General features: G+C 33.4%; 1 protein-coding gene across 1 annotated transcript; it reads right to left on the minus strand.

Moving 5' to 3' along the window:
- Positions 1-5001: 5001 nt before the first annotated feature.
- LOC137953518 (fructokinase-like 2, chloroplastic) lies at positions 5002-8957 on the minus strand. The gene is made up of 4 exons (XM_068800943.1): positions 8863-8957; positions 7513-8174; positions 6106-7203; positions 5002-5394 (listed from the first exon to the last, which is right to left on the minus strand). Exons 1-4 carry the CDS (start codon positions 8901-8903, stop codon positions 5183-5185), a joined length of 2013 nt encoding a protein of 670 aa, XP_068657044.1. The 5' UTR covers positions 8904-8957; the 3' UTR covers positions 5002-5182.
- Between the last annotated feature and the right edge of the window lie 2060 nt (positions 8958-11017).

Genomic DNA, 11017 nt, shown 5'->3' on the forward strand with positions numbered 1-11017 from the left:
CTTTCACCCTTTTTTGTCGTTTTGTTTATCGCTTTTTACATGGTATTAGAGCAATAAATTTTGAGTTTGGAAAGTTTTGTATAATCCTTGTTCTCGTTTTTTCAAGCCAGTGAATTCTACTAGGAAGATTTCTATAGATCTACTGTTACGAGTGTGTAAAGGTTAGATATTTCCATTCTTTCTTGTGTCATAATTACTTTGGTTGATGACTTTTATTACATTTTGAGCAACTTTTATGTGTTATTATGCCTCCCAGAAGATTTTCCCCTATCTCGTCCTTGATCTGCAATAGATCTATTTCTCTGTGGACTTGTCCAAGTATGTGTAATGCTTCCTTAAGGTCATAATTTGAAAGGATTTAACTACTTTGGGTCTCAAATTGATTCAAGTGTACTTCTAGACTAACCTTTGTTGTGGCTATTGGTTCTTATTGTATTTTATTGTGGTAAAAATGGCCAATGCTAAGGAAATTATTATTCCAATCAATCCCTTTGGAAATTCTAAGAGTAAATACTCTTAATTCTATTCAATTTACTTTAGTGAAATTAAATGGGAAGAACTACTTAAAATTGTTCTAGATCAGTTCCCATAGTTTTGAAAGTAAAGGGAAAGGCTTACTTTAAAAGGAGGATCCTCTTGATCCTATGATAGAGGACTAGGAGGCAGAAGGTAGTAGGTGATGACTTAGCTCGTTAATAGTATGGAAGGCAAATTTAGTAACCAAGTGATGAGTTGCAAGACGTCTTAATCTATTTTATCTCATGAGAACAATTTATATAGCATGCATGATTTATATGCCAAGTACTTCAGCATGTTATGGGTAAGCATTATGTTACTGCCTATTTTACGAAGATGTGAGGTGTAAAAATTAGTACATTTTATCCTTTACTAAAAACATAGAATAATTATGCAAATAAAATAATCAAATTCAATTAACACATTTTTTAGGGCTTTGACTAGAGTATGTGCAATCCGAGATTAGATGTTGGTGAATGACAAAGTGACCACTTTTGAGAAAACTTTTAATTTTGATCTTCAGTTGAAAGTGCATTAGTGAAGAAAAGTGAGAAGGAAACTAAAACACATGAAGTGTCAATTCTCAATCTCAACTCTACCCCCCACTAGATATGATACCCCCAAGGATGTGGAGAGACTGGAAGAAGTCATGGTTATTGACATGGTGATAGAGGGTATGTTCACTATAGACTATTTATTCACTTTTTGGATAAATGCTGCAACAAATTTGGAAAATCAACATGAACCAACTATGGTTTAACTGAAGGTGAGAAAGTGTCTACTAATGAGACTCAAAGAGAAGTTCAGCAGTAACTTCGGCATTTGAACCAACTGACATTTATGTCATCCTCCCTCACAACACAAGACATCGGATCTTCTCCCATTGCAAGTGCTACTATGGCAAACTCAAGTATGATTGCATTACATGTGTCTTATTGTCCCTCATGGATCATTGGTTTTAGAGTGTCTTCACATATGTCAGGTATACCCACCTTGGTCTCGTGTGTGCTTCCTTCACAAATATATCAAACTATCTTATTAGCTTATGGGTCCACCTTACAAATTCATGGTGAGGGTATTATACGAATTACTCTACACATGTTCTTATCCCATGACTTGTTTGTTCCCAAATTTTAGGCTAATCTTTTGTTAGTCAGTAATATTATTAAGTCTTTGAATTATTTTATAACATTTCATTCTACATCTTGGGTTTTTTAGGATTTACAGATGAAGAAGATGATTGATTTTGGGCATGAGAAAAGTGGGTTCTATTTTCTAGATGGTGTGTCTATTCCAAATGATATGGCATTATCAACGAACACTTCACTATATTTGTGGTACTTGCAATTGGAGCATCCATCTCTAGCTAAGCTATATGACTTCCTTCAATCTCTGCTTTTTTATCTATCTTTCCGGTGTGAATTATATTAGCTTGGAAAACATCATAAAGCAAGCTAGTCTTCCAGTATTTTTGAATTATTCATTCTAATGGGGGCTCCTTGTTGAGTCCCAAGTACTTTTGGTTTCAAATATTGTGTCCTTTATAGTTGGTTTTAGTAGAGTAACACAATTATATCTCCTTCAGGAAAAATCAAAAGGCTTTGATGCATTTATAAATTTTTTCTATGAAATATAAATCTAATTTAGGATTTTCATTCAGATTTTATGTACAAATAATGGGTCTAGAGTTTTTCTACCAAAAGTTCAATTCTTTTTGTGAATTACATAGAATTATATATAAAACCTTGTGAGTTTACACCCCTCAACAAAATGGGGTTGCAGAATAGAAAATAAGCATCTACTTGAGGTTACTCGAACCTTATTATTTTAGGTGAATGCTCTTTGTCTTTTTTTGCATGTTACAATCCTAACCTCATATTATTCAACTAATCGTATGTCATCTTCTGTTCTACGGGGACATATTCTCATCTAGGTGTTAAAACCAAAATACTTAGTAATTTGATGTATATCCTAAAGTTTTTTGTTCCATTTGTTTCATTCATTCACTTGGCAATAATAGTAACAAATTGTCTCCTCATTATATCAAATGTGTTTTTCAAGGTTATTCATGTTATCAGAAGGGATACATGTGTTATAATCCTATTAAAAGGAAAACTTACATTTCTGCTAATGTTACGTTTTTTTAGAGTACACTATTGTTCGTCATCTAGTGAGTCTCTACCAATTACATTGAGCCCAGCTGATGAGATTCCAATCGTCCACAAACTAGTTCTCATACTTGTTTTATATAGTGCAAATGCAAGTATTACACCCATTAATTCACCACCTTCACCTTCGAAGCTACTATAAGTGTATCATGTGTACATCAACAAGAGCCTCCTTTTCAAATCAAATCATCACATTCTTCATATGTGGATTATGAACTATCTAATTCAAACTTACCCATTCCACTCAGAAAGTAAAAAGGTCTTGCACTTCTCATATAGTATCCAAAAACGTGTCCTTGAACTTTTTGTTTGTCTTATTAATCTTTTGCGATGTCCTTGTTTATTCCTTCTATTCATCATACAGTGCAAGATACTTTGGCATTGTTTATGTGAAAACAAACTATGGATGAGGAGATTGAGGCCTTGGTATCTAAGGGAATATAGACACTTTGTGACCGACCTAAGGATGTTAGCATTGTAGGATATCAATGAGTGTATACCATTAAATACGACGTAGATTGGAGTATTGAAAGGAACAAAGCTCAATTGGATGTCAAATGCTACACCCAAACCTATGGTATCTATGTGTTTGAAACATTATCCCCAACCGTTTGTCTTACTTTTGTTAGACCTATGATAGTCCTTACATCAACTAGATATAAAAAAAACGTTTTTGTTTATGGTGATTTATAGGAGGTGTATATGAAAAAACCTCTTACATCAGGGAGACTGGAAGGTGTCCAATTGAAGTAGGTTATTTATAGCCTGAAACAAAATCGGATGGCTTGGTTGGATAAGTTCAACAAGGTGATTATAAAGTTTGGTTTCATCAGAAGCCATTATGATCATTCTATGTTTGTGTCGAGGAAACAATTTGGGGTTGTTGTTCTTGTTGTATATATGGATGATATTGTGTTAAAAGAGACAAATTCTTAAGGGGTTGAACAAGTAAAAGAGTATTTGACAAAACACTTTTAGATAAAATATTTAAGACGGTTCAAATATTTATTTGGTATTGAAGTGGCTCGAAGCCAGAAAGATATTATTTTTTCTCAAATGAAGTATATTTTAGATACATTGTAAGAGTGATATTTTGGGTGCATGTCTAGTGAATATTCCTATAGAAGTCAATACTAGTCTCCATGATGATCTAAGTCCTAAGATAATGGACAAAACACGGTACATGCACCTAGTGGGTAAGTTGATTGACATCACTATTAAAAAGCCATACATATTATTTACATAGCGATTTATTAGCAAATTCATGAATAATTTGCACAAAATATTCTTAAAATACTCTTAGAATTAAATATTTGAAAGGTGCTTGTAGAAAGGGTTTATTATATACTCCCCATGGAAATATTGATGTGTTAGGATGCTTAGATGCAAATTATGTAGAATCCAAAATGGAAAAGAGATCCACAACAAAGTACTATTGCATTATTGTCGGTAACTTGATTAATTGGAAGAGTGAGAAATAGAATATAATGGCTAGTTCCAATGCCGAGGTTGAGTATAGAGTGATTGTTTATACACTGAGTGAACTTATGTGGGTGAAAATTAGTTTTTGTGAGTTAAGATTTTATATTATAGACCATATGGTTATGAAGAGTGACAATCTGGATTAATTGGAAGAGTAAGAAATATAATATAATGGCTAGTTCCAATGCCGAGGTTGAGTATAGAGTGATCGTTTATATACTGAGTGAACTTATGTGGGTGAAAATTAGTTCTTGTGAGTTAAGATTTTATATCATAGACCATATGGTTATGAAGAGTGACAATCTGGCAACAATTTTTATAGTTAACAATTCAGTCTTCCGTGAGAAAACTAAAAATATTAAATTCGTTAAAAATGTTGTAAGGCTAAGAAATGTTGTTATACCATATGCAAAGTCATACGAATAACTCAACCACGTATTTATCAAACCTCTTGGAAGATACGAACATTCAGTGTTTTCTAACAAGCTAGGATTGTTTGATATTTGCCCTCTAACTTGAGAGAAAGTATTCAAATACATGTATATAGATATTTTGGTTATTTTTTATAATTTTGCCCCTCATAAGATAATAGTAAGTTGGTATTCAAGTTAAGAGTTCTATGTTTCAATTTTTATTTCATTCCTAGTTGTATTTAGAGAGAGTTACAAGGACTTAATATAGATGAGTATTATTGTAATTTGGTGTTGGTTTCACTTAAATGAGTATATAATATAGCCCTCAGCTTTACTGTTTCTTGTAACCTCTACTCCCACCTAGAACAGCCAAGAGGCTAACTGAAATGTGTTTTTATGACTAATCACATCTTAATCATCCTTGAACAGCTTTATATGGGCAAATGGAATTTTCTCAAGTTAACAGCAATACTTTTTCTACAAAAATTCCTAGAAGACTCACCTCTCTTACAGTTGATGAAAAAAATTGCCTGGAGATTAACAAGTTACAACTGATCTTTTTTCTGGGTAAGTAGCAAGTTATGTTGATTGAGGAAACAACCATCATGAACTCACTGGTCCTATTGTGCGCCATTCCCTCTCTGTAATTGATTTTTCTCCATTTGGTAGTACCCCTTCTTTTGGAGGGAAACCATGAACTCTTCCAACTATCCATTGCTCTATAACCCCACAGTTGCAAGCATACTTGATTATGTGTTGCAAATATCCTTTATCTGTTGCTAGATGTGGCTGAATGCTCAACATTCTCATAAAAGCTGCAAAACACATAAAAAAGAGTTACCATAGAGGACCTTAAATGCTGTTTTACTTTTTCCACAAATTGCATAATCATAATGTGGATATTTTTAACCAAGTCTTATTCCTTTTCATGCTGCTTTACTTGTTTAACTTAAAATGCAAGGTTCCAAATAGAAAAGGACTGGGAGTATCAAAATACGACGATCCTGATTTACTCTATGGGTAATCCACTGCATCAATAAATTCTACTCTTTAAGTATATTACAAGTCAGGTTCATGTGAGTAATCTTCCAAATTCATATATCCGATTTGATCAGGAATAGTCTGGACCCAAGTCAGCTAGCTCCTTTATGTTTGGCTCAACCAACTTGGAATGACTTCAAGATGAGCAATCAATTCCATCATAAACAGAAGCATGACTAACACTTTTGCAATGATTTCTTTCATTTCTAAACTAACTTGTGTTAATTTGGCTTTTACTCTTCTAATGATATTTAATTTATTGAATTTAAAAAGAAAAAAAGAATCCGGCAAAAACAGTTTTCACCATTGAGCAGATTATTGTCATAAAAAATCTTGATTTGGCTGCCAATCTAAACCTGAAATTCTGGAAATGAGTATGAAGGAAACCCTGAATCCTGCTTAGGAGAGTAACTAAGGAAACCTTTTTCTTGCAGAAACTAGAGGGAAAACTGAAGACAGTAAAAAGAAGGCAAAAAAAATCCTACCTGCAACTATAGCATCCCCAGAGGCTGACATGTCACTAGTGAAAGGGGTAATAGGTGCATCCTCCATCCCGCATACAAAACTGTGATCCTTTTCAGTGTAGAAGTGTATTTTAGAAGTCCCATTTGTCACAAACAAAACCTTGAGATTGTTGTGCCACAGTGGCTTGACCACCTCCGGCTTGTAATCTACAAACTTTGAATTGCCATTTTCTTTTGCGTCAAAATTTTCTGTTGGTGTGATACCACACAGAAATTCTAGTTCTTGCTTGGTAACCTCAATAAAATCAGCTTGAACCCAAGCCTCTCTGATGAAGGCCTTAGTTTCTTCACTAGACTTCCACAGTGGCAGCGGAAGGTTTAAATCAAAGAATATAGATCCACCAAAGTTTTTGGAGATCCCAATAGCCTGTAGTGTTGTTGACCTCATGTTTTGGTCGAGGAGGCTCGATGAGTTGAAATAGAACATCTTTGCCTCCTTCAAAATGTCAATGTTAATCTCAGAGCTCAATAACCTATCCTCTGCAGATGACTTAGAAGTAGTCGCTTTTAAGTCACCTCTTCTACTAATCTTCATATACGACAGTCCTGTGGATTTTGATTTATCAATTTTTATTGATCTGGTCTGGACACCATTGACATTCAAGTGATAAAGCAAGGTCTGGCCATACTCATCATCCCCAATTTTACCCATGAATTCAACCCGAGCTCCCAAGCTTGCAAGAATCAGTGCGACATTTAAAGATGGTCCACCAGGCGCCCTGACAAACTTACTTGGCGCCCATAACATATCTTTCTTCAATTCATGCATTCCATGGTCAATTACCCTGTTAGCTGGCCTTCCTGAAGGTAAAAATGCATATTGAGCAGCTCCAAAGCAGCAAATAAGAGGTGGCCAAGCATAAGTGAAGCTAATATCATCTTCCTCGTGTTGGCCTAGTAACTGTTTTTGTTCCCTGTCTTCAGTCAAGTTAGGCTTCACATTATCACTGACATCCTCAGTGCCACTTTCAACCCCCAAAGTATTGATCTTTCTTCTCGTTCTTGTCCTTCTAGAAGCCTTCTTCTCATTAGTTTCTCCTTCTTCATCTGATAGAATAGCTGCAAATTTAAGAGAAAAAAAGAAACAGGAGTATCTTTTTTTAGTTAGCATGATCTTACTTCAAAAAATGTGTATGAAAGAACACAAAGTAACCTAGTCCTGACAGTAGCATGGGGCCATTAGATTAGCTTTGAGCAAAAAAGGCCCACATGGACAACTATTGCACCCAAAGCCTTTATAGAAACCATTCATACTTCTGTTCCATTTGAGTTATCCGTTCAGTGGTTAGGTTGCCTTATGTTTCTTTGTAACTGTGGCTCATCAAGACCACTTTTTCCCTTTTAAAAGGTAATGACAATCAGTTATACCTTTCTTTTGGCTTTTTCTTGAGGCTTTCTTAGGTTCTGCACCCGAAGTAACTACCATCATGCTACCTTGTTCAGCATCATTAATGTCCGATTCGGTATCACTGACCGCTTCTGATATATTACCATCCACTGGAGTTTCTGAAGACACCTTTTTACTAGTTGGACGTTTTCTAGAGGTCTTCTTAGGTTCTTCACCTGATGCACCTACTATGTAGGTATCTTGTTCAGTATCACTAGTCACATCTGATTCAGTATCACTAACTGCCAGAGATAAAACACTCTCCTCTAAAGGTCCTGATGATGCCTTCTTACGAGCTCGGCCCTTTCTCAAGGCCTTCTTAAGTTCTTCACCTGACCCTACATTGGTGTCATGTTGTTCAGTATCACTAGACACTTGTTTCTCAGCACCACCAACCTCTGACATATTACTATCTACTGGAGCATCTGGGGTCACCTTTCTAGTAGTTCGTCTTGAAGCACGTCTAGTGGTTTTAGCTGTTTCTTTTCTTGCATTACTGGTTTCTTCACCTGATGAAGCCTTGACTTGTGATTTTTCAACAGCTTTTCTTGACACTGCTCTTAGAGTCAACTTCTTTTCTAATCTAAATTCCTGTACACTCAACAATCTTGATGCAAAAAGAACTGGCCAGTTTGATTGCCATCTGGTGAACAGAAAAATAACAATATGTTATGTACCCCCTTGTTGTTTCTCAACACGCAAAGAACAAGCAAGAGAAAAAGTTTTTGCTTCTGCAATTTGGAGATGCAAACTCCAACAGGATAACGAAAGAAGTAGCTATAATGTAGACAACTGAGATAACTATCCGTTAGGCATTTGAACCTCCGCCGAAGACACACACTCAATTGAACCTCCACAAGACATACAAACTTCGAACCAAGTAGTCTTGTTTCGGACTTTGTTTAGGATGTTGCTTGCCTCCTTTTAAAAGATTTCAATAAACGAGAAAGATGAAGTTCAGATTACCAAGCTTGATATCCAAACAAATAAAAATTACTAACAGTACACAAAAACGTTAAAGTATGTAAGACTTCCTCACATTCTTCCAATCACTTCATATATAAACCCTTTCAAATAAAATACATGGTATGTCAAATTCGTAAACTACAGGTATCATCGAGACAACACCTCCCCCCACCCGCCGAAATCCTCAAGCAAGAATAATGAACACACGCTAAGGAAACACAAAATCTAGTGAAGAAAAACCCTCATCCTACTAGAAACTTCATACATTAGCAGAAAAAGATAAACGTTTAATTTAGTTTTCGTTCATCTTTTAGCTAAATGCTATCAACTGACCTCAGAAACAGAAAGAAGAAAACCCAACAAACCTGGATAAAGACAGAGGGCCCATGAAGGACATCGACGCCATTGAAGAAGATTCAACTTCAAATGCTCTTACTTAAGCACCCACCTATAAGATATCTCTTTGCCATGAAGCGGGGCTTCGGTCTGGTTTTACATGGCAAGATGGCCACTTGGCGATGAGACCGGTCGTAAATCCCAGACAGGGGCGTGTCGGTTCTCGGGGTGCGGATCCACCCGAGTACCCGAACCGCCTGAGAACTCTTAAAATATTAATAGTTACTTTTTTAATATATAAATTTTCACTCTTAAAATATTAATTATATATAATATAAAAATTATAATTTTATGTAAATAAAAAAAGGTATTTTATTATAAAAAATTAATTTTATAGATTTAATTCATAAAATAGTTTTATTTAACTAAACTAAAATATAATTTAAGTTGTTTTAAATTAATAAATAATTAATAAAATAAATTAAGATTATTTTATTAATTAAATATATAAAATAAAGTGATTAAAAAATCATTACTTTTATAATATCCAAATTTTAATAAAATTATTACTTTTACAATATCTAAATTCTTACTCTTAAAATAGTCATTAAATATAATATTAAAGATAAAAAATTATATAAATAAAAATGGTTTTTTATTATATATAATTAATTTAATTGTTTTAAATTAATATTTTTAAAAAATAAATTTGAATTAATTATTTAATTAAATAAAAATAAATAAATGGTTAAACAAAGACTTAATTTTGTAATATCCAAATACTTAATCAAATTGTTACTTATGTAATATCTAAATTCTCACTCTTAAATTAGAAATCAAATATAATATTAAAATCATGAATTTATATAGATAAAAATGAGGGTATTTTGTTATATAAAATTACTTTGATTGATTTATTTATTATAAGATAATTTTATTTAACTATTTTTGTTAATAAACTAAAATAAATTTTAATTATTTAAATGAATAAATAATTTAAATTTAAATAAATAATAATAATTTAATTAATTATAACATCCAAATGCAATGGTGAGATGGTTGAATGAGCATAACAAGAGTAAACGAGCGAGTGAAAGTGAATTCACTAGCCTTAGGAAGTAATTTCACTTTTACTCATTTTTCTTAAGAACGAGTGACTTGCGACTTACCTTGCACACTAACAGGTTTTGGGTTATTTTTACTAAAAAAAAATTTTTAAAGAGAGTAAACTCGGTAAATAGTAGTTGTGGCTAACATGGATTGAAGTATGGCTTTGAAGAGAGGGAAAAGGCGATTCTACCAAAGAAGAAGTAGAGGTGGTAAGAGTAAAAGTAGAACCAAAAGCAAATGAAAAAAAATCAAAAGATTAATCTAACAAATTAAAATCAATTTCATGACTAAAATAAAAATTCTTTTCCCTCTTTTATTCCATCAATGGACAAAATTCCTATACGTTTTCAAAGGAAATGGCATGATTTTAGATGTCCTCGACGAGAATGACCTGAGGTTACCTAAAGGAACTCTCCGACTTGGGGGGATTAGACTTCGAGTGTGTCTTTGCTAGTTTGAATGTTAGACAAGGCTTCAAGATCTTCTATCTCTTTGTTTGGAACCCACAAAAAATAAAATAAAGAAAAGGGAAGATAAAAGTATTTTCTGTTGTTTGGCAACAAATAATTATTGAGAAAAAAAAATAAGAGAAAAAAATACTTTCTCTCTTAGTTAATAAATTTAATATCATAAATGATAGAATTTTGGGAGAAAAGAAAAGAAAAAGAAACTCGAGAAAAAATTTAATCATCAAAATTTTAAAATATTACTATTTTTTTTCATTTTTCACGTATTTATAAATAATAAAAATTACATTTCTCTTTCCTTTTTTTTCTCATTTTCCATAAACATCCAAACCTTTTATTTTCTCTTTCTCTTTCTCTTTTTCTTTTTCTTTTTCTTCTTGTTGTTATTTTCTCTCCATTTTGTGTTTTACAAACACAACATTAATGAGTTGGGTTACCCTAAACCCTCAACCCTTGCCTCTCACGATGGAAAGGGTAGATTGGTCATTTAAGAGGATTGAAGAAGAAGAGACCAACCCCCTACTGAGAGTTTCAGAAGTGGACTAGAAACGATTTTGGTTAGAATGGTGAATAAAAGTACCATTAAACAAGAATTTTGCTGCTAAAG

This window comes from Aristolochia californica, unplaced genomic scaffold, assembly GCF_029961685.1.
Source record: "Aristolochia californica isolate CCGP_79_NKW_82.1479 unplaced genomic scaffold, dmAriCali1.0.hap1 SCAF_16, whole genome shotgun sequence".
In the NCBI taxonomy this organism is placed as follows: Eukaryota; Viridiplantae; Streptophyta; class Magnoliopsida; order Piperales; family Aristolochiaceae; genus Aristolochia; species Aristolochia californica.